Source organism: Ostreococcus tauri, assembly GCF_000214015.3.
Source record: "Ostreococcus tauri WGS project CAID00000000 data, contig chromosome 01, whole genome shotgun sequence".
Taxonomy (NCBI): Eukaryota; Viridiplantae; Chlorophyta; class Mamiellophyceae; order Mamiellales; family Bathycoccaceae; genus Ostreococcus; species Ostreococcus tauri.
In genome coordinates, this window is record NC_014426.2 from 72,971 (window position 1) to 100,811 (window position 27,841).

General features: G+C 59.8%; 19 protein-coding genes across 19 annotated transcripts; 9 read left to right on the top strand and 10 right to left on the bottom strand.

Moving 5' to 3' along the window:
- Positions 1 to 712: 712 nt before the first annotated feature.
- Positions 713 to 1,735, top strand: OT_ostta01g00485 (Translation elongation/initiation factor/Ribosomal, beta-barrel; the record flags this gene model as incomplete). Its single annotated transcript, XM_022985226.1, has 1 exon — positions 713 to 1,735. One exon carries the CDS (start codon positions 713 to 715, stop codon positions 1,733 to 1,735), a length of 1,023 nt encoding a protein of 340 aa, XP_022838127.1.
- A 220-nt stretch (positions 1,736 to 1,955) lies between these two features.
- OT_ostta01g00490 (Cyanobacterial aminoacyl-tRNA synthetase, CAAD domain) lies at positions 1,956 to 2,670 on the bottom strand (the record flags this gene model as incomplete). The annotated part of the gene is made up of 2 exons (XM_022985227.1): positions 1,956 to 2,381; positions 2,581 to 2,670. The coding sequence occupies 2 exons, from the start codon at positions 2,668 to 2,670 to the stop codon at positions 1,956 to 1,958; spliced, it is 516 nt and encodes a 171-aa protein (XP_022838128.1).
- Positions 2,671 to 2,968: 298 nt separating this feature from the next.
- Positions 2,969 to 4,717, top strand: OT_ostta01g00500 (unnamed product; the record flags this gene model as incomplete). The annotated part of the gene is made up of 1 exon (XM_003074064.2): positions 2,969 to 4,717. One exon carries the CDS (start codon positions 2,969 to 2,971, stop codon positions 4,715 to 4,717), a length of 1,749 nt encoding a protein of 582 aa, XP_003074110.2.
- Positions 4,718 to 4,901: 184 nt separating this feature from the next.
- OT_ostta01g00510 (unnamed product) lies at positions 4,902 to 7,001 on the top strand (the record flags this gene model as incomplete). The annotated part of the gene is made up of 1 exon (XM_022985229.1): positions 4,902 to 7,001. The coding sequence occupies one exon, from the start codon at positions 4,902 to 4,904 to the stop codon at positions 6,999 to 7,001; it is 2,100 nt and encodes a 699-aa protein (XP_022838129.1).
- A 162-nt stretch (positions 7,002 to 7,163) lies between these two features.
- On the bottom strand, positions 7,164 to 9,077 carry OT_ostta01g00520 (ABC transporter, conserved site; the record flags this gene model as incomplete). Its single annotated transcript, XM_022985230.1, has 1 exon — positions 7,164 to 9,077. The coding sequence occupies one exon, from the start codon at positions 9,075 to 9,077 to the stop codon at positions 7,164 to 7,166; it is 1,914 nt and encodes a 637-aa protein (XP_022838130.1).
- Positions 9,078 to 9,241: 164 nt separating this feature from the next.
- Positions 9,242 to 9,715, top strand: OT_ostta01g00530 (Protein of unknown function DUF1764, eukaryotic; the record flags this gene model as incomplete). The annotated part of the gene is made up of 1 exon (XM_003074067.2): positions 9,242 to 9,715. The coding sequence occupies one exon, from the start codon at positions 9,242 to 9,244 to the stop codon at positions 9,713 to 9,715; it is 474 nt and encodes a 157-aa protein (XP_003074113.2).
- A 187-nt stretch (positions 9,716 to 9,902) lies between these two features.
- On the bottom strand, positions 9,903 to 11,033 carry OT_ostta01g00540 (Drug/metabolite transporter; the record flags this gene model as incomplete). The annotated part of the gene is made up of 1 exon (XM_003074068.2): positions 9,903 to 11,033. The coding sequence occupies one exon, from the start codon at positions 11,031 to 11,033 to the stop codon at positions 9,903 to 9,905; it is 1,131 nt and encodes a 376-aa protein (XP_003074114.2).
- A 220-nt stretch (positions 11,034 to 11,253) lies between these two features.
- On the top strand, positions 11,254 to 11,976 carry OT_ostta01g00550 (Rhodanese-like domain; the record flags this gene model as incomplete). The annotated part of the gene is made up of 1 exon (XM_003074069.2): positions 11,254 to 11,976. The coding sequence occupies one exon, from the start codon at positions 11,254 to 11,256 to the stop codon at positions 11,974 to 11,976; it is 723 nt and encodes a 240-aa protein (XP_003074115.2).
- A 103-nt stretch (positions 11,977 to 12,079) lies between these two features.
- On the top strand, positions 12,080 to 12,607 carry OT_ostta01g00560 (Dynein light chain, type 1/2; the record flags this gene model as incomplete). The annotated part of the gene is made up of 3 exons (XM_022985231.1): positions 12,080 to 12,130; positions 12,310 to 12,345; positions 12,419 to 12,607. 3 exons carry the CDS (start codon positions 12,080 to 12,082, stop codon positions 12,605 to 12,607), a joined length of 276 nt encoding a protein of 91 aa, XP_022838131.1.
- A 134-nt stretch (positions 12,608 to 12,741) lies between these two features.
- OT_ostta01g00570 (Anticodon-binding) lies at positions 12,742 to 14,152 on the bottom strand (the record flags this gene model as incomplete). Its single annotated transcript, XM_022985232.1, has 2 exons — positions 12,742 to 13,951; positions 14,106 to 14,152. The coding sequence occupies 2 exons, from the start codon at positions 14,150 to 14,152 to the stop codon at positions 12,742 to 12,744; spliced, it is 1,257 nt and encodes a 418-aa protein (XP_022838132.1).
- An 89-nt stretch (positions 14,153 to 14,241) lies between these two features.
- On the bottom strand, positions 14,242 to 15,771 carry OT_ostta01g00580 (Multi antimicrobial extrusion protein; the record flags this gene model as incomplete). Its single annotated transcript, XM_003074072.1, has 1 exon — positions 14,242 to 15,771. One exon carries the CDS (start codon positions 15,769 to 15,771, stop codon positions 14,242 to 14,244), a length of 1,530 nt encoding a protein of 509 aa, XP_003074118.1.
- A 26-nt stretch (positions 15,772 to 15,797) lies between these two features.
- On the top strand, positions 15,798 to 16,964 carry OT_ostta01g00590 (Aldo/keto reductase, conserved site; the record flags this gene model as incomplete). The annotated part of the gene is made up of 1 exon (XM_003074073.2): positions 15,798 to 16,964. The coding sequence occupies one exon, from the start codon at positions 15,798 to 15,800 to the stop codon at positions 16,962 to 16,964; it is 1,167 nt and encodes a 388-aa protein (XP_003074119.2).
- An 81-nt stretch (positions 16,965 to 17,045) lies between these two features.
- Positions 17,046 to 17,756, bottom strand: OT_ostta01g00600 (unnamed product; the record flags this gene model as incomplete). The annotated part of the gene is made up of 1 exon (XM_022985234.1): positions 17,046 to 17,756. The coding sequence occupies one exon, from the start codon at positions 17,754 to 17,756 to the stop codon at positions 17,046 to 17,048; it is 711 nt and encodes a 236-aa protein (XP_022838133.1).
- An 88-nt stretch (positions 17,757 to 17,844) lies between these two features.
- On the top strand, positions 17,845 to 18,844 carry OT_ostta01g00610 (Lipase, GDSL; the record flags this gene model as incomplete). Its single annotated transcript, XM_022985235.1, has 2 exons — positions 17,845 to 17,934; positions 18,038 to 18,844. The coding sequence occupies 2 exons, from the start codon at positions 17,845 to 17,847 to the stop codon at positions 18,842 to 18,844; spliced, it is 897 nt and encodes a 298-aa protein (XP_022838134.1).
- Positions 18,845 to 18,908: 64 nt separating this feature from the next.
- OT_ostta01g00620 (Polyphosphate kinase) lies at positions 18,909 to 21,620 on the bottom strand (the record flags this gene model as incomplete). The annotated part of the gene is made up of 1 exon (XM_003074075.2): positions 18,909 to 21,620. The coding sequence occupies one exon, from the start codon at positions 21,618 to 21,620 to the stop codon at positions 18,909 to 18,911; it is 2,712 nt and encodes a 903-aa protein (XP_003074121.2).
- A 329-nt stretch (positions 21,621 to 21,949) lies between these two features.
- Positions 21,950 to 23,587, top strand: OT_ostta01g00630 (ATPase, AFG1-like; the record flags this gene model as incomplete). Its single annotated transcript, XM_022985236.1, has 1 exon — positions 21,950 to 23,587. The coding sequence occupies one exon, from the start codon at positions 21,950 to 21,952 to the stop codon at positions 23,585 to 23,587; it is 1,638 nt and encodes a 545-aa protein (XP_022838135.1).
- A 34-nt stretch (positions 23,588 to 23,621) lies between these two features.
- On the bottom strand, positions 23,622 to 24,032 carry OT_ostta01g00640 (unnamed product; the record flags this gene model as incomplete). The annotated part of the gene is made up of 1 exon (XM_003074077.2): positions 23,622 to 24,032. One exon carries the CDS (start codon positions 24,030 to 24,032, stop codon positions 23,622 to 23,624), a length of 411 nt encoding a protein of 136 aa, XP_003074123.2.
- A 313-nt stretch (positions 24,033 to 24,345) lies between these two features.
- Positions 24,346 to 26,517, bottom strand: OT_ostta01g00650 (P-loop containing nucleoside triphosphate hydrolase; the record flags this gene model as incomplete). The annotated part of the gene is made up of 1 exon (XM_003074078.1): positions 24,346 to 26,517. One exon carries the CDS (start codon positions 26,515 to 26,517, stop codon positions 24,346 to 24,348), a length of 2,172 nt encoding a protein of 723 aa, XP_003074124.1.
- Positions 26,518 to 26,670: 153 nt separating this feature from the next.
- OT_ostta01g00660 (unnamed product) lies at positions 26,671 to 27,840 on the bottom strand (the record flags this gene model as incomplete). Its single annotated transcript, XM_003074079.2, has 1 exon — positions 26,671 to 27,840. The coding sequence occupies one exon, from the start codon at positions 27,838 to 27,840 to the stop codon at positions 26,671 to 26,673; it is 1,170 nt and encodes a 389-aa protein (XP_003074125.2).
- Between the last annotated feature and the right edge of the window lies 1 nt (position 27,841).

The window sequence follows — 27,841 nt, forward strand, 5'->3', positions numbered from 1 at the left end:
CGCGCTGCATCGCGCCTCGACGGGTCGGCTTAGTAGTGTAACAATTCGCAGCCATCGCATTGAAAAGAAAACCCTGGATTTCCTTCACCAACGCGTCCCCGAGACGACCTCGCACGCGCGTCCGCTCGTTCCGTCTTTCCTAGCCACGCGTGTGCGACAAGTGCGTACCATCGACCGAATCGACGCGACGCGAGAACGAAGACGCGTCCCTTTCGATCGTTTACGCGCGCTGAACGCCTTGGCGCTCGCGCGTGACGAGCGACGTACGCGAGGGCGTGCGTCGAAAGGGTTTCAGCGCGCGGGCGCCGGAAACCCATCGAACGATGCTCTCGCATCGACGCGACGACGCACGACGTGCGAGAGACTGACAGATGATTGCACTCTTTCGCTTTTTCCCAATTCGCAGTGTCTCACCGCAAGTTTGAACGTGCGTAGCGACGAGCGACGATGCGTTGGTGACGGCGATCGCGTTGGGAAAGCCCTAGCGCAATCGTGGAACTTTCTCGACGCGTGCAAGGACGACGACGCGAGCGCGTGCGCGACGATCGATCGATCGAGAGACTGACAATAGCGTTACCGTCCTTCCCATCACACAGACCCGCGTTACGGTAACCTTGGCTTCTTGCCGAAGAAGCGCTCGCAGCGCTCCCGCGGGAAGGTGAAGTCCTTCCCGAAGGATGACGCGAGCAAGCCGCCGCACCTCACCGCCTTCATGGGCTTCAAGGCTGGTATGACGCACGTCGTCCGCGACGTCGAAAAGCCGGGCTCCAAGATGCACAAGAAGGAACAGTGCGACGCGGTGACGATCATCGAGTGCCCGGAACTCGTCGTCGTCGGCCTCGTCGGCTACGTCCGCACGCCGAAGGGCTTGCGCGGTAAGAAGACCGTCTGGGCCGAACACTTGAACGATGAAATCCGCCGTCGATTCTACAAGAACTGGTTCAAGTCCAAGAAGAAGGCTTTCACCAAGTACGCCAAGAACTACACGAACGGCTCCATCGAAAAGGACTTGGAAGAGCTCAAGAAGTCGTGCGACGTCATCCGTGTCATTGCCCACACCCAAGTCCGCAAGGTCAAGGGTCTCAAGCAAAAGAAGGCGCACATCATGGAGATCCAAGTCAACGGTGGCGATGCCGCCGCCAAGGTTGACTTTGGCTTCGCGCTCTTCGAAAAGACTGTCCCGGTTGACAGCGTCTTCCAGCAAGACGAGATGATTGATCTCATCGGCGTCACGAAGGGTAAGGGTTTCCAAGGTGTCGTCACCCGTTGGGGCGTCACCAAGCTCCCGCGTAAGACGCACAGAGGTCTCCGCAAGGTCGGTTGCATCGGTGCGTGGCACCCGTCCCGTGTGTCCTACACGGTTGCCCGCGCCGGTCAAATGGGTTACCACCACCGTACGGAACTCAACAAGAAGGTGTACAAGATCGGCAAGGCCGGCACCGCCAACTTCGGCGCGAACACCGACTTCGACCCGACTGAGAAGGAAATCACGCCGATGGGCGGCTTCGGCCACTACGGTATTGTCAAGAGCGACTACGTCATGATCAAGGGTGGCGTCGTCGGTCCGCGCAAGCGCCTGATCACCATGCGCCAATCCCTCTTCAAGCAAACCCGCCGCGTCGCCACGGAGAAGATCAACATCAAGTTCATCGATACTTCCTCCAAGTTCGGCCACGGTCGCTTCCAAACTTACGAAGAGAAGGCGAAGGTGTTCGGCACCCGCAAGCAAGCGTAAGTCGCTCGTCTCGAATACTATTTCGCTTAGCCGTTTCAATTTCGAGGAAAACTTTAGCCAAAACGAACGACATCAAACGTAAACGGGGTGATCGAGCGCGCGAAGACGAGAATTTCACGCGCGCGCGAGCGCGTCGGACGATACGAATCGATACGAGTGACGAACTCAGCGCTCCGCTATAGGGTCTCACTCTAAGACCTGATACCACAAATCTTGTCGTCTAAAGGATCTTGTTGTAGATCTTAGAGATCGTCTCGCGAAGCGCCGCGCGGTCCGGCTTGTAGAGCAAGTTCTGGTACACGAAGAAACCAGAGAAGAGGATGCCGACGAGCTCGAGAAAGTCCGGAATGAGCGGGAGACCGTCCACGGCGCGAAGCGTGCCGTTCGCCGCGACGAGCCCGACGATGCCGTACACGCCGAGCGTCACCAACGCCGGCTTTTCATCCGAATCTTCCCAGTACTCACTCAGAGTCGTCGTGACTTCATCGAACTTATCCCTCGCCGCGTCCGTGAGATCATCCGCGTTCACGCGCGCGGCGACGAATCGCGCCGGCGTCCGCGCGTCCGCGCGCGTCCTCCGCGCCCGTCGTCCCGTCGTCGGCGCCTTGGCCGCCATCTTCATCCCTCGCATCGCCATCGTGCGCATCTACGTCCTCGCGCACCGTCGTTCGCGCCCGTCAGTCGCCTCGCGCGCGCACGCGTGCGTCACCGTCACCGATCGCGCGCGGTCGGATGCCATCGTCCGATGCGATCGTCCCCCCGATCCACCATCGCGTCCCCCCCTCCCTCGCCGTCCCGTCGCCCGAAGACGTCCGCGCCTCGCTCGATCACACACGACGTCGCACCTCGTTCGCGATTCGCGCGCGCGCGTGTATCCGCGCGACGATCGCGTCGACGCGCGGATACGCGATCGCGACGATGGGGCATCGCGCCATCGAGAGGGTCGTTCACGAGTCGTGACCCGTCGCACACGCGCGCGGCCCCATCCACGGCGCCCGCACGGACGATCGCGCGCGCGCACGAGGGGGGTCTCGGTGAGTCGTGACTCGTGCATAGACCCGTCATCGCCCGACGCCGCGGCCGCGACGCGCCGTCGGTCGACGCGCGCGGGATGCGATGCCCACGGGCGTCGCCCGGTCGTTGAGCGCGCGCACGGATGCGTCGACGGCGGGCGACGCGCCGTCGCGGGCGCGCGCGTGCGCGCGGCGCGTCGGCGAGGCGATGACGGGGAAGATGACGATCGCGGAGAGCGTGCGGGCGTGCGCGATGCCGCACGCGAAGGTGCTCGCGCACCGCGCGCTGCGAGACGGCGAGCGACGGATGGATGCGGCGACGATGCGAGACGTGGAGAAGACGTGCGAGGGGGTGATCGCGTGGGCGTGCGAAGACGGACGCGCGGCGACGATTGCGAGCGTGCTCGAGGAGATCGAGTCGAGGTTGTGGGACTTGGAGGGGACGCTCGCGGCGGGTTGGCGCGGGACGGCGTTCGAGGAGGTGAGACGCTCGGACGCGAGCGAGCGCGAACGAGCGGAGGACGTGTTTCACAGCGTGAGAGAGACGCAGTATAGAAGCGCGCACGCAGGGGCGTTGATCGAGGAGTGGACGGGGAAGTTGTTGTCCAAACTCGAGCCGGAGGAAAATTTTCGCAGCGTCATCAAGCCAATGTTGTTGCTTTGGGCGTACGAGATATTGATCGATCGTCAGGTGGTGAACGATGAGGCGGTCGAACGGATGGTTAACGGTACACTCGCGAAGTGGCAGGAGACGTGGCGCGAGCACGCGACGCAGCAGAAGAGAGAGACGGGACGAGCGCCGACTCACGACGCCTTTGTCCAGTTCATGAAGACTTTTCTCGCGCAGAGGCTGCCCGCTTTCGCGAACAGCATCAACGAGAGCTCGTTCAAATTCACTCGTCAACATGATACGTCGATGGAGGCTGAATTCAAGGCTGATGACGATGCGGACACAACGCATACATCGGACACGGAAGATACGTCGAGGCCCATCGCCGGCAAGTATCGCGAGGTGCATCGAACGATTGAAAAAGCCGTCCAGGCAGTTCGCGCCGCTAAGAACGCCAGGGACGTCCAGGCACTTCTTGGAACCACGTGGGTGCGGGAAATGCTCGTCGACGCCCCAAAATTTGTTTTACCGCCCGTGAGACCGGCGATTGGGGCCGATAATGGCGCACAAATGGTGAAGGATTGGCAACGCGAGGAAGGTTTCGTACTTCGCACATCCAAGCACGCGCGTTCACCTCCTTCTACTCCATCGGCGACGGCGAGCATCACTGAGGGCCTCGAAAATCTGCAGGTAGACCCCTTAGAGGAGGTCTTTGTGTCGACCGGTCCGTTTCGCGTGCACTTCATGCAGGCGTGTGCCGACGTAGAGCGCGCACTTATGGCTTGCAAGACGTGCGAGAAGCACAATCCGAGACCCGACGAAGTACGAGAGGCGTGCGTCAAAGGCACGGCGCGCATCCTCCTCGTCTCTTCGCGAACGCTACGAAGCGGTGATTGCTTGGATTTTGTTCACAACCTCTTCGGCTCTCCCCCGGGGTACACGGTGAACCTGGTGGATCCTGCAAAGGCGCGAAAGCTCATAAGGGAGCACTCCACGCTCGGCTCGCCCATCGTCATCGAGATCAATCCAGTCGCCGTCACCGTGCGATGCGTCGATATTTTTACCGTCACGAAGCACTACTTCGCTCAGGAGGCGAAATCAATCCGCCACACCAGCGTCGTCATCGCGAACGACGGCGAGACTTTCGAACCGTGGGCGTGCGTCGCCCTCGAGACGACGCAGACGCTCCGCGTCGTCGACGACGGGTCCCTAAAGCTCATCAAGCAGCGCATCGCCGTGGACAAGATGATATCCCAGTACGTCTTGAATAAGTGGCACGCATCGATGGACTCGTGTGCGTCACCCGAGAGATCGACCGCGAGCGAGGTCCGGGTGTCCTCCCGCGCGTTCGCGCCGTGACCGCGCCTCGCACATTCCCCTGTATAATTTCAAACGACCAGTCATGACCCATCAATGTGGGGACACGTCTCTCGTCTTCCCGAACGTCCACGCGCGCGGGCAATTATACCTCCGCGCACACCGACCGCGACCGCGCGCGCGCGTCGAGCGTTCGACGCGCGCGCCGACATCGCCTCGCGCGAGCATGTCCCTCTTCGCCGCGTTTAACGCCGACGCGCCGAGCGCGGAGCCGTTTTCGTTGAGATTCGGTGCGAACCCCAAGACGCTGGAATTGGTCAAGTCGCCCGCGAAAGGCTCGTCGCCGCGGCGCCCGTCGTCGACGGCGTCGCCGACGAAGACGAAAGTGAAGGTGAAGTCAAGGTCGACGCGGTCGGGGGCGGTGAGCGCGCGAACGCGGCAGGCGCTGCCGGGATCGGTTGACTTTGTCAAGGCGCGCGAGCAGCCGCGGACGACGAGCGGGACGAAGCGTAAGGCGTCGTCGAGCTTGAACGGGAAGGCGAAAAAAGCGGTGATGAGCCCGCGAGCGCGGACGGTGCCGACGAAGAAAAGCAAGAAAACGGATAACTACTTGTTCTTGACCGAGGGTGGAGAACTGTCGGCGGCGACGGAGGAGCTCTCGGCGCGCGTCGCGGCGCATTCGCCAGGGATGTCGCCGCTGAAACGGCAGGATTTGGAGCTGAGCGGGGTCGATAAACGTGTTCAAAAAGTGATTCGTTCGCTGACGTCGGAGCTCGCCGAAACGAGTGGGAAGAATATTCCGAATCCGAGGGGCGCATATATGAAGCGCGTGACGCTTGAACCGTCGAGTCGGAGTCAAAACAAGCCGTTTGAGGACGATTCGTTGTACAAGCCGAGCAAGGTGGTGGTGCCTTTAAAGCATGCGGCCAAAGGATCGGTGGAATGGTGCTCCAACAGGCGTCTTCATGCACTTTGCGCGCCTGGTGCGTTGATGGATATCTCCTCGCGATCATTGACGAACGAGACCAAGGAGCAGATATCGCACTTTTTGCGCAAAGCGACACACGTTGAGGAGTTAGGAGAATCGTACATTCGCGTACGATTACTCGAACATTACCTCGACCTGAGCGGCTGGACTCTCTCTACGGTGGAAGTGGTGTCACAGCGCGATAGGCGACCACAGAAGAACGGCAAACTTTACGGCTCTCCAGAGCTCGTCTTCAACCTAACTGAGGAGGCTGCGTACGGATGTCTGCGGCTTTTCAGAAGCGTGAACGTAACCATATCTCGAAACACCCTGGTCAGAGAAGACAGGGGAGTTTCGCAACGTTCCAACGACTCGGGGAAGCACGTGGGACCGGAGACTCCTCCAAGGGAGCTCTCACCTTCCGCGAAACAAGCTGACGGGCAGCGACCGTCTGGATCATCCGATCAAAGTTTGCCAAACGAGAATACAGAACGACATTCATCGAAATTAGCGACCGATGAAGATCACACGGACGGCGGCGAGGAGGAGGAAGAGGAGCAAGTGGAAGATAGGCGGCCCGCGCAGGAAATGCTTCCCTCACGAGAATTTGCATCAAATGCTACTCAGCCGAAGATGCTGCAAATCGTCGGCGAAGTGAACGGGTTCGAGAGCCAGCGAGGGTCGACTCCAGTGAGAGACGAGAACGGCGTCCTGGCTGATCGTTTGAATGGGCAACTGCGTGATTTTTTCGACCGGTTACAGCACAGGCAACGTATTACCGCTACGTCTCAGCGACAGGGCGATAACAACGGAATAACGTACCCATCTCCGAACGACCATCACTCACATGGCCTTCATGCCATGCATTTACATCAACAGCCGCTCTCTGCGTCGCCAAATGTACTTCCGACTGTGTATCAACCGCCGGTCCCTGCGCCGCCAAATGTACTTCCGACTGTGTATTACCTTCCTGTTCCAATTTCGCCCCTCGGCGCCACCAGTGCAATCACAGAGGCGATAGTGGGTGGCATAAGACTGCGAATCACGCAGGAACCACTTGATGGGGGACAGGTAACACGTGCCGGCGCGGTTGCAGAAACCGCGCACGCCGTTCCGGCTGACTCAGACGCCTTTTCTGACGTGCGACGAGAGCGTCAACTTGCGATGAACGCAAAACACTTGCAGTTCAAGCAAGCAACGGCAAAGGCGCAGCAACACACGCAAGAGGACGACGATAACCTTCTAGTGGCGAATCTACTGATGTTGAAAACGTCCAGAACGAGTAAGAAAGCGAAAGCTTCCACCTCAAAGCCGATAAAGAAAAAGCCAAAACCAAAGCAAACGCAACGCCCGCGATGATGTTACAACGATTCTGTTTACCGGTAGCATTGGAGTACGAAACGCATTCAATTTGTCATACACACCGCAATTGTAACCATACCGAAGAGACGATCTTCTTTAAACAATTAAAAGTTCTATAGTGCCCGTATCAGAGAAGGAAATATCGCGCGCGTTGATTCATCATGCGTTCAACGACGCCGCAGAGCCGATTCTATCCGCCTTCGTGTTCCTCGCATTCAGCTGCTGATCCCACATGTCCTTATAAAGCCCCCCTGGCTTCGCGAGGAGATCTGTGTGCTCGCCTCTCTCGACCACTTCGCCCTCCTTAAGAACCAAAATTTGGTCGCTATCCATGATGGTGCTCAAGCGGTGCGCAATCACGAGGTTAGTCCTCCCCTGCGCGGCAAAATTAATCGCCGCCATGATTTGCTTCTCCGTGTGCGTGTCCAAGCTGGAAGTAGCTTCGTCATACACCATAATTGGAGGATTTTTCAATAGAGCTCGTGCGATGGCGACGCGCTGCTTCTCACCACCGCTGAGACGTAAGCCGCGCTCGCCGACAAGCGTCTCGTATCCCTGGGGCTGCTTCGACACAAAGCTGTTGAATTGCGCGTGCTCAGCGGCGGCCATGACTTCGTCCCTCGTCGCAACTTCACCAGTCCCGAGCTTACCGAACCCGATATTGTACTCGATGGTGTCGTTGAATAAGACGCAGTCTTGTGGAACTATGCCGATGTGCAGACGCACGCTACGCTGTGTACACTTCGTCACGTCTTGGCCCGCAATTCGAATCACCCCGCCCTGAATATCGTACAGACGGTAGATGAGTTTGCTGATGGTACTCTTACCCGCACCAGATCTGCCAACGAGGGCAACCTTGGCCCCGGGTTCGACGGTGAACGAAACGTGATTGAGAATGAGCCGCTCTGCGGGGTTGTACGCAAACGTAACCTTTTCGAATTCGATGCGCGCGTCCGCTTTGGAGTTGAGCACGAGTTCTTTGGATTCCGGGGCATCTTCAACCTCTTTGTTTTCGTTCAAGAGCTTGAACATGGATTCGACGTCAACCATACACTGCTTGATCATGCGATAGTACGTGCCCAAAAAGTTGAGCGGAACGTACAACTGCAAAATGTACGTGTTCACCAACACAAAGTCACCGACCGTCATCTCACCTGCGACCACGCGCTTAGCTGCGAGAGCGAGCGAGGCGGAGATACCGACCGTGATTATGAGTGCCTGACCGAGGTTGAGCCCAGCGAGCGACTGCGTCGTCCTCAGCGTCGCTCGCTGTGTCTCGTGTAACGCCTTGTCGTACGTCATCGCTATGTGCGGCTCGGCACAGAAGAGCTTGATCGTCTCAAAGTTGAGCAATGAATCTGTTGCTTTCTGGTTGAATGCGTCGTCAGCCGCCACCATTTCGCGCCTAAACTTGTTTCGCCACTCCGTGAACGGAACGGTGAAACCGATGTACGCCGCGATGACCCCAGCGGTGATGACCGCGAAGTACCACTCGTAGTACGCGAACAAGTACGCGCACACCAACCCAACCTCCAAAAAGATGGGTGCGATCTGAAACGAGATGTACCTCAACAAGTTTGCGAAAGACTCTGAGCCGCGCGCGCACGCCCGGATGACGGCGCCCGTCTTGCGAGTGATGTGAAACCGCAAGCTCAAATCCATCACGTGCGTGAACACCCTCAACGAAATCGCCCGACTCGCGTGCGCCGCGACGTAGGCGAAGCAGTTATCTTTCAGCTCCGCGAACAGGTTCCCACCGAATCGCAACGCGCCGTAAATCAACACCGGCCCCAAGTAATCCCCGTCGCCCTTCGCTATCCTATCCACCGCCGCCTTCAGCGCGATCGGTCCCGCGACGTTACTCAGCTTACTCGCCGCCAAGAAAATCACGCTCGCCGCCATCATCACCCGCAGCTTCGTTCGCCCACGCGGCCACAGGTACGGGACCAGCTCCCAGAGTTGCGCCTTGTGCTCGCGCCAAAAGCTCTCTTTCCGCGGTCGACGCGCGCGCGCGGTCGCCCCGGTCGCCGCGCCCGCGGTCGAGGCCACGGACGTCGTCGCGACATCGCTCATGTCGCGCCCTCGGCGCGCGCGCGATCGCGGTGGACGCGCGCGGTGGAATCACGTCCGAACGCGATGACGTCGCACGAAAAAACGCCCACGGCGTCGCCGTCGCGTCGCGTCGCGGCCGCACCGCGCGACGTCCGATCGCGACGCGAACGCGCGGGCGCGCGGCGATGGCGAAGCGACGCGGCGACGGTGCGTCGCGGACGACGACGACGACGGCGGCGGCGGCGGCGACGCGGACGACGGCGATGCGCACGCCCGAGGGCGGCGGCGCCGGGACGGCGACGGATGCGTCGAGACCGGACGACGGGTTCGACGTCGACGCGTTGTTCGGCGCGGCGAAGGCGAAGAAACGCGCGAGGGTGGAGGACGCGGTGAAGGGCGCGTCGAAGACGGAGGAGAGGATGCGAGTGCTCCTGCCGGGGGAGAAGCGGCGGAAACAAAAGCGGACGACGGCGGAGTTCACGCCGGTGGATAAACCGCGACGGACGGAGGACGGATTGCCGGTGTTTAAGTCGTACGATGATTTCACCGACATGAAGGCTGGTCAGGATGGGGGTGGGGTGGACGAGAAGGGGCGGAAACTCGGTCCGAACGGCGAGCCGGGGGGCGAATGTCCGTTCGACTGCTGGTGCTGCTTTTGACGCTTCGCGTTGAAAAAGTGTTCTGAAACGGTCGTCGTCTGAGCGCCGTCGCGCGCGCGGTGAATGCGGCCCGACAGTCGTTTGTACCGGTAATAGTTTATAATTGTACTTTTCGATGACAAGAGGTCGCGATATTAGCCGTGAACCGAACTGTTGCACCGAGCGCTCGATCAGCGATATTAGTGTATTAGGATTTCTGATTCTCCTTCCACACGACGTAGAGCGTGCTCGGGATGATGACGCACGCGCCGAGAAACGTTGACATCGCCGGGACCTCGCCGAACAAGAGGAATCCGACGCCCGCAGACAGGATGAGCTCGGTGTAGCGGAACGGCGCCAACGCGCTTGCGTCCACCATGCTGAACGATTTTAGCAGGCAGTACAGCAATCCGTTCGCGCCCGCGCCGAGGATGGCCATCAAACCGTACTGCGTCATCGTTGGGGCGACCCAGGACGTGAGCGCTGGGTAGGCCACGATGCACGTCGTGAACAGGGCGGTATAGAAGATCATCGCCCAGAAGCTCTCCTTGCCGATGAACACCTTGTTCAACACATCAAGCGAGGCGAACATGGTCGCGCTGAGCAAGACCACGAGCCACATCGGGTTGAAAACGGCCCCACCGGGCTGCATCACGATCGTGACACCGGCGAAACCGACGAGGGTGCCGATCCAACGCGTCGCGTCAACCGTTTCCTTGAGAAAGATGCGCGCGAGCACGAGCGTGAACAGCGGAATAGTAAAGTTCAGCGTTGTCACCACCGCGATCGGGGCGATGGTCAATCCCTTGACGTACATAAAGATGCCTCCTGCGAGGAGGGCCGAGCGTGCGATGTGCAGTGGCACTCTATCCGTCTTCCACGACTCCTTCCCCATCGCGACCATCACCGGCACCATGGTGAGCGTGGCGAACAGGAACCTCAAAAACACAACCTGCGCCACCCCGAGGTTCGATCCGGTGTACTTCATGATGACATCGTTCCCGACACCGATGAGCTGATGGGCGAAGAACCAGCCGATGCCGACGAGAAACGCGCTCGGCGCCGCGCCCGCATCCGCCTCGCCGCTCGCCGTCGCCGTCGATCGCGCCACGGTCCGTCCCCGACGCGCGCGCGCGCGCACCGATCGCGCGCCCACCGCACGTGCGCCGCGTCCAACGAACGAAACGCCCGGATCCGACGACTTTGCGAACGTCTCGGCCTCCGCTCCGCGCGCGCGGATGAGCTGAGTCACCCGTCGCGCCGTCCGCGCGCGTCCCCCGATCGCACCTCGCGTCGCACCTCGCGTCGCACCTCGCGTCGCCGCGCGCGTGGACGCCATCGATCGCGTCGCCATCCCGCGGGCGATCGCGCGGGGTCGCCGCGTCGCGGACTGCGTGCGACTGTGCGTGCTTCAGGTTTTGGTTTTGCGATGCGCCCTTTTGGACGGACATCGTCCATCCGCACGTGTCGACGCGCGCGCGACGACGACCACGGATCCGCGCATGTTTCCCTCGACGACCGCGAACGCCTTGGACGCGCGCGCGCGCGCGCCCGAGGCGATGCGACCGCGCGCGAACGGGAAACAACGTGGACGAGGCACGCGGTGGGGACGCTCGAAGAGGTGTCAAGTCGTCGCCGTGGACCCGAAGAACCCGCTGGGGCGGCCGAACGCGCGAGGGATCGTTCCGGGGATGGGGCCGGGCGCGAGGGAGTGGCGCTTGATACATAAAGAGCTCAAAACAAAGTACAGGATGCCCACGGTGTCGTCGGCGGAGTGCGCGAAGATGATGCGTCAAGGCGGAAAGCCCGCGACGCTGTTAGACGTACGATTTGGACCGGATTTCGAGCAGTGGGCGGTGCCAGGAAGTGTGAGCGTGCCGTACGTCGAGGGTGGTATCTTGGCGAAACTTCGATTACCGGGCTTTAAAAAGGTGAACGCGCGCTTCGTGGACGACGTCGAGCGCGCGATTCCGGATAAGACGACGAAGATTATTTTATGCGACATATGGGGTGGTTCCTTAGAGCGCGAGCCACCGGAGAACAAATCATTCACAGATCCGACCAAGGGCGCTGGATCGCTTCCAGCGGCGTTCGAGCTCTATCAGGCTGGATACAAAAATTTATACCACTTGCGAGGCGGCGTCAACCAGTACTTCGAGGACTGCGAGACGAACAAAGATTTACCCGAGCCCGACCCCAAGTCCTGGCCCGGGAATTTGGAGTGGTTCGGGTACAGACAGTTCAACGGCAAGGATCGCGCCAGGGGTCAGCGCGACGATTAAGTTAACATGAATGTAACGCTAATGTAACGCTCGGTCAACCGCCCGCGCACGCGTCCGGCCATCCAGTCACCTCACAACTCGCCCTCTCGTCCTTCTTCGCGCGATGCCCGAGAGTAAAGATAAAGCCGTGATTAAGGCGGCGGACATGCCGGACGTGCGTTCGCCTTCCCCTCGCGCGCGATCGTCGCGTCGATGAGATACGACGTGTTCGTTGATTTCGTTCCCGAGAGAATCGTTCTCGTTGACCGAGAAAACGACCTCGTGGAGAGTCGCTCACGCGTCTCACGGCGCATCAGAACACTGACGGCGACGAACATTTTGCGCACAACATAGGAAGTCCAGGATGACGCGGTGGCGACGTCGATGGAGGTACGCGTGATGTGAATGGACGCGAAGACGCGAAGACTGAACGAGACGCGCGCGTCTTTTTTGTTGACTGCAGGCGATGGAGAAGTTCAACGTGGAGAAGGACATCGCGGCGTACGTGAAGAAGGAGTTCGATAGAAAGCACGGACCGACGTGGCACTGCATCGTAGGAAGAAACTTTGGGAGCTATGTGACGCACGAGAGTGGGAGCTTCATCTACTACTACGTCGCCAACGTGGCGTTTTTGTTGTTCAAGGCGGGATGAGATGACGATGACGCGTGAACGAGGTGATACGAATGACGCTCGGAGATGGATGAGCGAGTGGATGTTTCAAGGCGAACGATGAGGTCTTATTCAACAGCATGATTGTGAAATATCCAAGAAACTTTAGCCCGCGATTACAAGACAAACTTTCTACGATTCTTTCTCGTCCCATCCGTCTCGGTGCTGCGAATGTACTCGTATTCGCCATGTCTGCTATCGAACGTACCTTTCTGCACGGACATCAATCGCAAGGTGAATCTCGGGCCAAGCTCTTGAAGACGCGCCTGAATCATGGTATCAATGGCCGGCGGCGCTGCTTCCGTAGCCTTGTCCTCGCTCTCGTTCTCGCTATCATTCTCACTATCGTCCTCACTATCGTCCTCACTATCGCTCTCATCCTCGCTATCCTCTACTTTTCTCTTCTTTTTCGTCGGATGCCCTTGCTGCATTCTCCTCTTCTTACCGCCGCTCTCCTTTATGGACTCCTTGACGTGCTCCGGCACCTCTGCGGTGGCCAAGTGCCCGGCGTGAGGAAGCCTGTACCCTTTCTTCTCCTCGAAGACGTAACGATGATGCCGGAAGAAGATGAAATCGCGCTGATTATGAAACGTGACCACACGTCGACCCTTAAACTCGGGTCTTTGCGGAAATACCGAGGCGAACATTCTAGACACGCGGTGACCGAGCCTCGTGGTAAAGTTGTTCAGAATCAACTCGGGATAGTGACTCGTTGCCCTACCGTGACCCTTGATCTCTTTCGACAACTGAAGAGACGAAAGCTTATACAGACACGTCGGCCCCTCGGGAAGATGGCAGTGCAGAAGCCCGTTTACCTTGGATCCCTTGCTAAATTTTTTATTTTCGTTGAAGACCAAGATGTCTGTGAAACCGCGCGCGGTGCCGTACTTCACAATCTCTTGGATGTGATAGCTCCTTCTCGCGTAATAATACGCGTTCGGAATCACGGTGAACAAGTTTTCCAAAAATTTAAACATCGCCCCGCTCGGCTTTCGGCTCGTCGTGACGATGATCTTTGGCTCGGTGGCGTGACTAAAGTACGAAGCGAACTCGTCCTCCGCGTCTTGCTCGATAACCTCCTCGTCTCCCTCCTCCACGTGCGTCGCGTCCCTCACGCGCTGGTTCTCAATCGTCTTCGGTATCTGTCTCGGTGCCGGCTCCTCCCCAGCCTCGATCGCCGCCGCCTCCGCCTTTTGCCTCTCCTCTCTCCGTTTCTTTTTAGCCACCGCGCGTTCGTGTCTCAGCTTTCCGTACACCTCCGACCGGCGCTGTTTGTTCTTGATGTGCGACGTGAGCGACCCGACCGTTTCCTTGACGTCATCATCACTGCGCGCGCGGACGAAGCGTCATCGAGTCAGTGTCGAGCGTTGAACACGTCGGGTTCGTGTCGCCGCCGCCGCCGCCGGTTTCGTTCGCGAATGAGTCCTCCGTCTCGCGTCTCGCGTCGTCGTTCGCGTCGTCGTTCGAGCGCGACACGTACTCCTGGAACCGCTTGGTCTTCTTCTTCACCGCGGCGACGCGACCCATGTCGCTCTGACGCGCGTCGTCGAGTGCGGGCGCGAGGAGCGCGGGCGAGCGTTCGCGACGACGCGGCGCGGTTCTAGACGGTAATGCGTTTACAGCTCCTGCGTGGAGTCTGCGAGATCGTGCGCTATATCGTCGTCGGAAGATTCGATTTCTTCGTCGACGAGTGGGCGATAGGCCACTTCGGTGGCGTCGGCGGATTTACCGGCGCGCAAGGCTGTGGCTCGATCGAGCTCCTTTTGCCAGTCCAAGCGGAGGGCGACCAGGGTCATCACACCCGCGTGCGAAGCGGTGCCGACCACGCCGCCGACGGCGAGACCAACGGCACGATGAGACGCGAACGGAGAGGACTTGGCAAAGGCGAAGTACGCCGAGAGCGGGAGGCCGATGAGGTAGTAACACACCAACACGATGGGCGCCGCTTGTGCCTGTCTCGCCGCGCCTCTAAGGACGCTCGTCGAGACGCAACACACGCCATCGAAGAAAACATAAAACGAAAGCGGAATCATGAGCTTGGAGACTAACGCTTTGACATCTCCATCCGACGTGAAAACGCTCGGCCACCTATCGCGCGCCGCGACCACCACGAGCGCGACGGCAAATTCGACGACGAAGATCAACCACATCGCGACCGACGCGGCGAGTCGAGCGCCGGGTGCGTTCCCAGCACCCACTTCGTGCGATACGCGCGTGGCGGTGCTCACGCCGAATCCCACGGCGATCATGAACGCGAATGCGTTCGTAACTTGGTAAATGGACATCGCGCTCACGGCAACCTTCGGATCCGGAAGCAAACCTGCCATGACGATTAAGAACTCGCTCGCCCACCACTCCGCCATTAACAACACCCCCGGTATTCCTAACCGAAAAAACTTTACGAGACCGTCGACATCGAACATTTCCTTTGCGCTGAAACCGCTCCAGCACGCGTCGCGGCGCAACGCGGTTTGCTCGTCGCGCTCCCTAAACCATCCAACCCTACGCCGCGCCGCGATGTACGCCACGTTCAACGCGAGCACGATGGACGTGCTCACGCTCGTCGCGTACGCCGGTCCGACGAATCCGAACCCGAGTTTCGAAAAGATTACGCACCACAGCGGGTGCGCCAACGTGGCCAAGACGCCCGCGTACGCCTGCGGCCGCGTCGTCCCGATCGCCTGCAAGTACCCCTGCACCGTGGCGTTCAGCCCGTACGCGAACAGCCCTGGGATGAGTCCTCCGATGTACGCTCGAGCCTTCTCCGCGACTTCTCCGTCCTGTCCCATCGCCCGCGCGCACGCCGCCGCGCGCGGCCACGCCGCGCCGCCCGCGAGCGCGCACGCCATCAAAATCGCCACCGCCCCCCGCTGCGCCGTCCCACCCACCCCCCCGTGCGCGCCGGCCCCGTACGCCTGTCCACACAGCGTCACCGTCGCGCTCGAGAGTCCGACGACGACCGCGTTTCCCGTCACGTTTGCAAACGTGCTCGCCAACGCGGCGCCCGCCAAGGCGCCGACATCCTTCGTCGCCCCGACGAACGCGAGCGACGCGACGTCGCGCGCTCGATTACACAGCGACGACACCGCCACCGGCGCCGCGATCGACGCCTGCGCGGTCGCCTCGCGCGCGCGGGGCGTTCGCATCGCGCGCGCGCGAGTGCGTGACGTCGATGGCGTTGACGACACGAAGCGTCACTTCCATGGCACGCGTCCGCGCGCGCGCGCACGTCTTCGCGCGCGCGGGTGATCGGGCGTCTCGACGAGGCGCGCGCGCGGGGTTGGTGGACGCGCGGCGGGCGACGCGGGGTGCGGGAGACGAACCGGCGGTGATGGCGATCGGACGCGAATCGCTCGAACGACGCCTGGAGGCGCCGATGGTGGGTCTTGGAACGTGGAAAGCGGCGCCGAACGCGGTGCGAGACGCCGTGGCGAGCGCGCTGCGCGTGGGCGTGCGGCACATCGATTGCGCGGCGGCGTACGGGAACGAACACGAGGTTGGAGTGGCGCTGGCGGAGGCGTTCGAGCGAGGGGACGTCGCGCGCGAAGACGTCTTCGTGACGTCCAAGCTGTGGAACGATCGACGACGACCGGGAGACGTGCGAGAGGCGCTGGAGACGACATTGCGTGATTTGCGGTTGGAGTACGTGGATCTTTATTTGATCCATTGGCCGGTGTGCTGGCGACGAGGGACTGTGTTGCAGCCGGACGCCGAGGCGTCCATCGCCGAGTGCTGGGGCGAGCTCGAACGGTTAGTTCAAGAGGGAAAGGCGCGACGAATCGGGGTTTCGAATTTTGACGAGGTTCAACTCGCCGCGCTATTGGATGATCCGAGGACGAAGATCAAACCGGCGTGTAATCAGATCGAGTCTCACCCTATGTGGTCGAACGACGACTTGGTGCGTTTCACGCAGTCCAGAGGCGTGCGAGTGGTCGCGTACTCGCCCTTGGCGCAGGGAGGCTCGCTTTTCACGCACCCGTTGATGGTTCGTTTGGCCAAGAAGTATGGGAAAACCCCAGCGCAGATCGCGCTGCGATGGAACGTGCAGAGAGACGTGATTGTCATTCCGAAATCGACGTCGGCGGAACGCATCAAGAGCAACTGCGATATATTTGACTTTGAACTGAGCGAAGAGGACGTTCTGGAGATGAAGATTTTGGACGTCGGGAAGAGTACCGCAACGGCACCCTGGAGTCACTTCGCACCGGTGGCGTCGAGGAACAGATGGCTTCGTCCGCTCGGACGCGTCCTCTCGTGGCTTCCTTCCAAGTTCATCGCCATCGACGTTCAGCGCATCGGCCGAAGCGGTTTCATCTCTCTCCGAGCGCCGTGGTCGTGAGTTCATTTGATCTCTCTTTACTAATACAACATGTTACGTTTGTAGTGTAGTGTACACGTTCGGTTCGTACTTCGGTTCGAATCAAGCTTCCGTGCTCGGTGCTTGCTCAACAATGTCGCCCGTGAAGGGGCACACAAATCCCTTCCCGGGACGCACGTGTAACGGAAGCGCCGAGCGCATCATTTCCGCACGTTCGAACGCCTGGATCCAGGAATCATCCGCAGCTAACATTTCTAATCCACCGCGACTCGGCGGTCTCGGCGGTCGCGCGTTCGGATCCACCGGAGCATCATTTTCATCGTGCTTCTCGCTCGCGGCTTCGTCTTCGTCTAACTCCGCGTCCGCACGCGGCGGCGTCATCTCCTCAGCCGTGAGCGGCGACAGTTCACACGACACCTCCCAATCGGGCGATCTCGTCTCCAAAATCTCTTTCCTCGGCGATGCGCGCTTCGTCGGCGTCGGTGTCGTCGCGTCCGCGTTCGTTTCGTCCCGCTCGCGCGCGCGCTCTGCCGCTTCCAAACGTTCTCTCGCCCGCGTCAGCTCCGCCTCCACCGCGCTTCGTCGCTCGCGCGTCGACGCATCATTAATAATCGTCCTCGCCGTCGCGGCGACGTCGTTTAACGCCCAAGCGCGCGTCGCGCGATCGTTTTCTCTCGCGTTTTGTTGATGACCAAGCTGATGACAACTCGCGCGTAGTCTCTCCCTCGCCGCCGCCGCGTGCGCCCGCATCGCGCGCGCGCGCGCGCGCCAACGCATCGCATTCGCCTCCGCGTCCGCCTCGATCGTCGTCATCGCCCCCGAGCGCGTCGCGCGGTGGAGAGACGCGACGTTCATCCGAAAAGATTTTTCAATCTCCTCGCGTTCGACAGTGCGCGACGCCATGCCGCCGGTGCGACGCCGACGGATCGTTTTATACGGTGATTCGCTCACGCAGCGGTCGTTCGAGCCGTACGGCTTCGGCGCCGAGCTCGTACGTCGACGCGGCGACCGAGAACACGCGCGAGAGACGCACGTGATGCGTGCACGTTCTCCTGTTTGGCGCACTGACGACGCATCGATCGACGACGACGCAGGCGAGCGCGTTCTCGCGAACGTGCGACGTGCAAAACCGAGGATTCGGTGGGTATAACTCGCGATTGTGCGCCCGGAACGACGTGTTGGAGTACGCGTTCGGTGATGACTCGACGTACCCAGGAAAGATTTATCTGTCGACGGTTCTGTTGGGAACGAACGATGCGACGCGCATGGTGAACGCGGAGAGCGAGAAGAAGAATCGGGTGCGAGTGGACATCTCGGAGTACGAAAAGAATATGTATACAATTTTGAAGCGCGCGGCGGAGGCGAGCGAGGTAGTGATCGCGATATCGCCGCCGCCGACGTGCGACAAGCTTCGAAGACGCGCGCAAAAGGAAAAGTGGGGAGCAAAGTGGGTGGGATCGGAATTCGAGGATAGACGGCCGGATATCGCGAAGTACGCGCGAGCGTTGAAGCGCGTCGTGAAAAGGCTCGATGGGGATGGGTACACGTGGGTGTACGGATGCGATATACACTCGGCGATGGGCGCCGACGCGCCCGAAATGCTCGGGGATGGAGTTCACTTCAACGAGGAGGGACAACATTTCGTCGCAGAAAACATCATGGGCATGCTCTCCTTCTTGAACGCCAAGGAACCAAGCTGGAACGCGGATACTCTGCTACCAGACTTTCCGTACGGACACGAGATCCGCGATCCATCGAACGCCGAGGTGTCAGAAGAAGAGCTGTTTCGACGTCACGACGAGGCGAAAGAAAAGTGGAACGAGTCGCACACACTTAACCTCGAGATGCGACGATCAGGAGCTACAAACCCACGAATGACCTTCGGTGCGGCGCCAGAGTAGTATTAGTGCATAGTTTTTGCATGAGAATACGTAATTGCGAGAGAAGGTTGCTACTGAAGTACATTTAGGAGTCGCGTTTGTTTTCGCTGTCAACATTTTCCTTTTGATCGGCGTGAATCATGTCGTCGAAGTTCGGTCGCTTCTCCTGCGTAGCCTTCGACTGGTCATCGGTCACCACCAAGTCTTGGTTAACTTCCAGAGAGTTCGTTTTGAGCGTGCGGGCGAAAGTCTCCTTCGGAGCTCGTGGCGTGACCTGTTTCACCTTTTTCGTCGCCAGCTTCACAAGATCTGAGCGTTTATCCACGCGCTTCATCCTCTTCAAGGTGTCATCCATGAGCGCTTCGTGAAGTCCGACCTCAGCGGAAGTCTTCATGAGCTTGCCTTTGCCGGGATCACTTGCTAAGTGATTCGCCGCGACTTCACGCGAAGCCTCAGTCTTGTAATAACGCCCGTCGGATCCCATCTCCCACGCGAGAACTTGGTCCGCCAAACACGCGTCGAGAACCTCTTGCAACTCCGCTTGAATTCTCGGATCGAGAACGCGCGTGATAACTTCGACGCGTCGGAGCAAGTTACGACGCATCATGTCCGCGGATCCCATATAAAACTCCGGTTCACCGTTGTTCTCAAATCGGAAAGCGCGATGGTGCTCTAAAAACCGGCCAATGATGGAGACGACACGAATGTTCTCAGACACTCCTGGAATGCCAGGTCGAACGCGACAGATACCTCGAACGATGAGATTAATTTTCACCCCAGCCTGCGAGGCGCGGTAGAGAGCTGCGCAGATAGTCGGGTCATCGAGGCCGTTCATCTTGGCTATGATGGACGCCGGCTTGCCTCTGAGTGCGTTCTCGGCCTCGCGTTCAATCATGTCCACAAACTCCTTTTGCATGCGCACGGGAGCGACGAGGAGTTTCTTGAATCGCTCTTGGTAGTGATGACCCATGAGAAACTTGAAAAGATTACTCACGTCGTCACCCAATTCGTCGTCGCGCGAAAGCAACCCAAAGTCTGTATAGATGCCCGCCGTGGACGGGTTGTAGTTGCCCGTTCCGATGTGCACGTACTTGACGAGTTTTTTGCCCTCTCTTCGAACGACGAGCGATGCCTTGGAGTGCGTTTTAACCCCCTTGACACCGTAAGCGACGTTGCATCCAGCAGTTTCTAGACGTTCGGCGAAGCCGACGTTTCGCGCCTCGTCGAAGCGAGCCTTGAGTTCGACCAAGACGGCAACTTGCTTGCCGTTCTCCGCCGCTTTGATCAGGGCTCTGACGATTGGCGAATTATCGCTCGTACGGTACAGAGTAGACTTGATGGATAGAACATCCGGATCACGCGCCGCTTCTTCGATAAACGCCTGCGTCGACGTCGCGAAGGATGTGTACGGATGGTGAACGAGGATGTCGCCCTCAGAGATGGCTTCGAATATTGATTTGCCATCGAGTGCCGAGTGCGTGCGAGGCGACCAAGGAGAGTAGAGCATGGCGACATCCATACCAAAGTCAATCGGTATAGAGTCAATCGTACCGAATCCGAGCGGAGCGCGATGAGGGACGGTGATGACATCCGTGAGCGTGATACCATCGAGAGATTCAATGAGCTCATCGCGGACTTGCTCGGGCATGGTGTCCTGAACCTCCAGGCGCACGAACGACGCGAAGCGTCGCTCTCTGACCTCATCCGCTATCATTTCGAGAAGATCTTCCGCCTGGTCTTCGTTGCGTTCGATGTCGGCATTGCGCGTCACGCGAAATACGTGCGTGGCACGAATGGAGCAACCTCGGAAGAGCTTATCGATGTTCGCCTCGATGAGCTGTTCGAGCGGTAAGAATCGTTGCGTGGACTCACCTTTGGGGGAGGGCACTCGAACCCACCTATCGAGCGCCGCGGGGACGCTGACAATTGCGAACTTGTCCTGATTGAACGCGTCTTCGAGCTCCACCGCAATGGACAGCGAGTAGGAGCCGAGAAATGGAAACGGGTGACACGGGTCGATCGCGCGAGGATCGAGCACGGGTTCGATCTGCGCTTCAAAGTACGACTCAAGCTTTTGCTTCACTTCTTCCTCCAAGTCATCGTACTGCTCCAATCGCACGCCGTGTTCTCCGAGCGCCGGGACGATGTGGTCCTCTAAGAGCGCCGCCTGGACGTCAACCTGTCGTTCCACCTCCACTGCGACGTTACGCAGGGTCTCATTCGGCGTCCACACCTCTCGCCCACGCGCCTTGACGAGGTTTTCAACCCCAGCCTCCTCCTGACGCTTAATCGCCCCCACTCTCTTGGCGAAAAACTCATCCAAATTCCTCGCGCTGATGGCCACGAATCGCAATCGCTCGAAGATTGGCGTATCCTCGTTCGCCGCCATCGCGAGCACTCTCCAGTTAAACGCCAACCACGACATCTCAGGATTGAACACGCTATCGCTCCTCGTCAGCGTCTCCACATCCAGCTCTTTCAAGACATCACGACTCTCCTCCGTCCCGACTTGCGCGAACGGCGGCGCAACCGTCCGAATCACCGCGATCGACTCGTTGAACAACTCTCTGAGCGAGTTCGCGTCCATCTTCGCCCCCGCCGTCTCCGAGTCCATCTCCGACAACGCGTTTCCCGGTCCGCGCGTCCACGACGGGCGTCGCGGACCGAGACCGTGGCCGTGCGCAGATCGCCCGACCCCACCGACCGCGACGCGCGATGTGCGTCTCATCGATGCACCACTCCATCGCGCGCGCGCGCGCGGGGCCCCGATCGTCCCGAGCGCGGACGTTCGCGCCATCGTCGTCGTCCTCGCCCGCGTCCGCGCGCGCGTCCGTCGTCGCCGGCGTCGAGGCGTCGCGAGGGAATAATTCATCCGCGACGCGCCACTCGCGCACGTACATAGCCCTATATGGCATCACAGTACGGTATCCGTTAACGTACTGTACGCGTGTATAGCCCCTATAGCGGATACCACGCCGTCACTGGAAACACACACAGACGCAGGTGCATCACCATACGTGTGTTCTGTCCGTAGTGTACATCGAATGTAGCCCGTGTGCGAACGCGGGCCCGAACGACGCGAGACGAGACCCATCGATCGACGCGCGCGACGGACGGGCGCGCGCGATGGCGCGCGCGATGGTCGGAGGTCTCGCGGTCTCGCGCGCGTGGACGCGGGGCGCGTCGACGGCGGCGACGGCGACGGGAACGGCGCTCGGGAGCGGGATTGATTTTAAAAAGCGCGTCGTGGGCGACGAGACGCCGAGCGCGTTTCACGCGCGACTGGTTCGCGAGGGCGTCGCGCGCGCCGACGACGCGCAGGCGATGGCGTTGGAGGTGTTGGATGACGTCTACGCGCGGGCGCGAGCGGGGCGGGCGGCGTCGGGGGTGATGGCGGAGACGACGGCGTGGAGGACGCTCGCGGGGTGGTTGCGCGCGGAGACGACGCGACGGACGGCGGACGAGAGAGATCGAGGGAGAGGTGGGGCCTACGTCCACGGGGGGCCGGGGAGTGGGAAGACGTTTGTGATGGATTTGTTCTACGCCACGCTCGAGGGGAAGGATGGGGTGGAGAAGCGAAGGGAACACTTTCACTCGTTTATGATTGACACGCACACGCGGTTGCACAAGCTGAAGGACTCGGGATCGAGCTCGGACACGGTGCGGGTGTACGCGAAAGAGCTTGCGAGGGAGACGCGGGTGCTATGTTTAGATGAGTTTCAAATCGTTGATGTCGCGGATGCGATGATCATTCGACGGTTGTTGGAGAATCTGTGGGAGGAGGGCGTGCTCTTGGTGACGACGAGTAATCGACATCCAGACGAGCTGTACAAGAACGGATTGAATCGCTCGCAGTTTTTGCCTTGCATTGACGAAATAAAGCATCGATGCATCGTGCATGAGATGGCGAGCGAGCGCGATTACAGGCTCACGGGGGCGCGAGGCGGGGACGATCACGTGACATGGAAGAGCGGCGGCGACGAGTCCGAGCGCGAGCTCTGGCTCATGGAAAGGCTAAAGACACTTGCGGGCGAGCGTCAACTGAAACCGCTTCAGATCGCAATTAGTGGACGAATAGTACACGTGCGACGAGCGGGCGGTGGGATCGCGCACTTTGACTTTCAAGAGTTGTGCGACAGCGCCCTCGGAGCGGCGGATTACACCGCCCTTGCAAGCATCTTCAACACCATCGGTGTCGGCCACGTCCCGATTCTTGGTGCCGATAGATTTGACTTGGTGCGTCGTTTTATCACATTTGTCGACGTCATGTACGAACACAAGGTAAAAGTCTTCATCAGCGCCGCCGCGTCGCCGCAGACCATGTACCGCTCATCGGACGCCACCGCAACGTCTTCCCGCAAGGACGCCGCACGCGACGAGGAGTTCGCTTGGGACCGCACTGTGAGTCGGTTGATGGAGATGCAAACGAAAGAGTTCCAAGAAGCGGCGTGGAATCCAAAGGCTGGATCGTGGCTTCTCGAACAAGCGCGCGTCACGGAGGTTCTCCCGGCGCAGGTGCTTCGATCTTTGTGGCAGCGATACGACCGCAACCGAGATAATGTCCTGGACGAGACTGAGCTCGAGGATTTGATTGCCGATTTGAATCACCTGCGCAGCGGGCACAGGCATGTGTCCGAGGAACAACTCGACGCGGTGATGTCCATCGTGAGCAGGCAGAGTGAGAAACAGAATAGATACATCACGCGTGACGAGTTCGAGTTGTATGGCCATCGCGCCATGCTCGAGTGCATGCGTGATCGATGATAATAGTCGTCAATAATTATTTACACCATAGACTTCACATCTTCGCGCGCGGTGTCGAGCTCAGGGCATTTCTTAAATCTTTGGGAATTTCCACCGGTCTGCGATGTTCAGAGTCCACGCACACGTACGTCACCACTCCATCAAAGCAAGCTTCACCATCCACCGTCCCATCGTACGTCACATCAAAGCTCGTGTTCCCCCACCGCGACACCGAGCACTTCACCTCGATCCGATCCAAATACTTTGCAGACTTTCGGAAATTCCACGTGCTCTTTGCCGCCACGGCGTGATTTCGTCCCACGTCCCACGCGAACGCCCGTCCCCGCACCGCCTCCAACCACGCGTCGAACGCGGCGTCCGCGTACACCGGATAGCTTCCATTGAACACGACGCCCTGTCCGTCGGTTTCGCTGAAGCGCACGATCATCGTCGACGTGTGCGACATCTTGGGAATGCCGACACGAACCGTCGTTCCGACACGATTCTTAATTCTTTCCGCGCGGCGCGACGAGCGCGGCGACGGCGACGACGCAGTGCCAGACGATGAGGGCTCGACCGCGCTCCGTCTTCGCTCCGTGGGCGTGTGCGGGGGCGTCTTCGATCATCGACACGGGGCGCTCGCGTCGCTAAGTGAAGTGACAGCGAGTGCAAGTTGTCGTTTAGTACCCCTCTGCCATGGAGTCGGAGTTCACGTAGTCTCGCGACGCGCGTGGTCGAGCGAGAACGCGTCGATATGAATACAACGATGATGTGTACGACTACGATTTCGGACGAACGATGAAGTGGGCGGCGTGGACGCGCTCGGCGCGCATGTCCTCGCGAAGGGCCGCGAGCGCCGCTTCCTTGACGACGTGCCTGAGCTCGGCGCCCGAGTAGCCCACGGCGTCGCGAGCGATGGACTCGAGATCGACGTCGTCGGCGAGCGTGACGTCGCGAGTGTGCACGCGCAAGGCGGCGATGCGACCTTGGAGATCCAACGGGGGGATCTCGAGGACGAGATCGAGCCGACCCGGACGCGTCAATGCGGGATCGAGACTCTGCGGGCGGTTCGTCGTGGCGACGACAAGCACACCCGCGCCCGTGGACGGGGCGCCCTCGAGACCGTCCATTTCCGTGAGAAACACCGATAAGAGTCTCGTCGCGACGTCGTTAGCGCCTTCGTTCGTGCCACCGCCGCGTGATCCGCACATGCCATCGATTTCGTCGAGCAGAAGCACTGCTGGCGCCGACTTACGCGCTTTGTCGAAAGTGCTGCGAAGAAGCTTTTCACCCTCGCCGAGATACTTGCTAAATACATCTGCGGCGGTAAGTGCGATGACGGTGGCTCCGGATGCCGTCGCCGCGGCTCGTGCGAGCGAGGTCTTGGCGCAGCCCGGAGGACCGTGGAGAAGGACGCCCTTCGGCGGTCGCAAACCAAGTCGATTGAACGCATCGGCGTGATGCAAAGGCCATTCGACCGCCTGTTTGAGGCGCTTCTTAACTTCATCGAGGCCTCCGATGTCGTCCCACGTGACCGGCGGAAGATCCAAGGCGACACCGCGCACCACGGATGCGCGCACGCGCGAGTGCGCCTGTTGGAAATCAGCCATCGTCACCGTCATCTCATCTGTGGCGGTTGATTCAGTCTGTCGTCGCTGTATGGCGCGCATCGCCGCCTCGCGACACAAAGCCGCGAGGTCGGCTCCGCTGTATCCCTTACTTTCGGCCGCAATGGCGCACAAATCCACGTCATCCGCGAGGGGCATTGACGCGGCGTGTAGCTTGACAATTTCAGCCCGAGCGTGCAAGTTTGGCAACGACATTTCAATCTCCCGATCGAATCTTCCAGGCCGCCGAAGCGCCGGATCGATGGCGTTCGGGCGACTCGTCGTCGCGACGACGGGGACATGCACCTCGCTAGACTCGCCCGCGCCGTCCATCAATGTCAAAAGCTGGGCGACGACTCTTGCCTCGTGCGCGTTCCCGTCCCTTCTCGTCGGACACATTGCGTCAAGCTCGTCGATGACGATAACGCATGGCGACCCCTTCTTTACCAGCTTTCGCGCGCGTTCAAACACTTTCCGCAATCGTTTTTCGCTCTCCCCTGCGTACGCGCCCGCGACGTCTCCGCTGCTCACCGTTAGTGTCTCGGCGCCAGCCTCCGCGGACACCGCTCGCACCGCCTCCGTCTTACCCGTCCCCGGAGGCCCGTGCAGTAATAACCCGCGAGGAAACTTCACCCCGAGCTTCCTCGCCTCCTCGCCGTGCCGAAGTGGCCACACCATCAACTGCCTGAGCGCCTGCAAGGCTTCTTCGCACGCCGCCACGCGCGTCTCCGCTCGAGGAGAGCTCACGCCTCCCCCACACCGCTCAATCGAATCGCTCGGCCCGACGTGCTCAAAATTCGTCGCCGTCGTTACTCGCCACGTCGCCCGCCCTTCGTCCCCAAAGCACCGCGGCTCCACGCGCTCGCACGTAAACTCCAGCGAGCCGCCGCTCGCGCGCGCCGCGCAACCCTCCCGCACCACTCGCTCCCTCAGCGCCCGTTCGATCGCTCGACGCTCCTCTTCGCGCGATGCTCTACTACTAGATAACCGCAATCGCTCACACGCGATCGGTTTCGACTCCATGCGCTCCACGACTGCTCGGTCCGCGCAGCCGTCGCGCTCTGCGCTCTGTCCCATCCTCACTTTCGTCGCCTCCATCGCCGCGTCTGCGCTTCCGCGCTCACGAATGGTGCCATCGATCTCACAGCACCTTCCCGGTCGATCCCACGGCTCGAGCGCGCACAGGTACGACGCAAACTCGACGTTTTGTCTGAAGAGACGGATTCTCACCGGCGCGCCGAGCGGAAGTTTGAGCTCGGCGACGACGTCCACGCTCAATCGCGCGCGCTGCGCGCCCACCGGAGAGTCGGTAATGCGCACGACGTCGACGTCGACGGCGTCCATGACGACGTAGTGACGGAGGACGCGCCGGGAAGTGAGAGGCGATGGGCTGGAGCTTGGGTCCTGTGGCGAGAAAAACTAAATATTTCTGAACTACATCGCTCGCTTCGTCGCCGAGCGAGGGCCGTGACTAGTGTAACGCGTCTATTTAACTGTTCACGACGAATTATCGGTGTTGGACTTGGTCATGTCCAAGAGTTGCTTGAAGTAATCGCCAGCGGACTTGCTTGGCGGCGGCGCTGCGCGTCTATCCTGCCGCGCATCTTCGTCTTCTTCTTCGTCGATGGATTGGACATCCACACCCAGTGAACGGGCGTAGTTCCTTTTTATGAAGTCAAGCTCACCAGCAACCTTTTTGGATTGTTGTAAAACTTTGAGCTCTTCGTCGCTGAGATCGACGAATTCTCTGAGTCGTCGCTTGGCCTCGGTGAGAGAAGCCTTGAGAATTTTTATCTCTCTTGCATACGCGTCTCGCTCGCTCGCCGTCTTCTCGAACGAGCGTTCGAGCGATTTGCGGTCGAGAACGAGTTGGCGCTCGCGCTCGCTAATCTGCATCTTCATCGTCTCTTCGGTCTTGGTCTTTTCCTGAGCAATGAAACTGAGCGCCTCCTGACGCGCCTCCTTGAGCGCCGCGTCCTTCTCTTCAATTGCTTTCTTTAGACGTTCCTCGTACGTCGCGCGAAGTTCAGCGATGTCCGCTTCGCTTCGAGCTCGAAGCGTAGCGAGAGAATCTTGCGACTTGGCAATGTCCTTGGCTAAATCATCCCTGGAAGAATTCGCTGGCCTTTTACTGGAGTTGTCCTTTTCCACACTCTTCTCGACGATCTTTTCGACTTCGACGATCTTTTCGACTTCGACGATCTTTTCGATGACTTGTGGTGCCTGTGCTTGACTCGGCTTGGAAGCGGCGATTTCATCGGCACGAGCCTCGGCATCTTGAATTTGCCTCTGAAGTTTCTCAACCTCTCGGCGGAAATCAACCACGAGCTTATCAAATTGAGCGTTAAACCTCGCCTCAATGTCTGCTTCGCGTTCATCGAGCATTTTCTCAAAGTTGGCGATCCTCGCCTTGAGCTTGTCGGTTGCCATCTTTGAAGTCTCGCGAATTCTTGCCTCGGACTTGGATCGCTCCTCAGCAAGCCTCTTGGCTTGCTCTCGAAGATCGTTCTTAGCCTGCAGCTCCGCCTCGCGTAGAGCTGTCACGAGCTCTCGCTTCGCGGCGCGTTCTGCGTCCTCCGCAAGTTTCTTCGCGGCAGCTAATTCCGGTCGTAATGATTTTTCCATACTATCGCGCTCAGATTTGGCTGCCTTCTTCGCTGCTTCCATC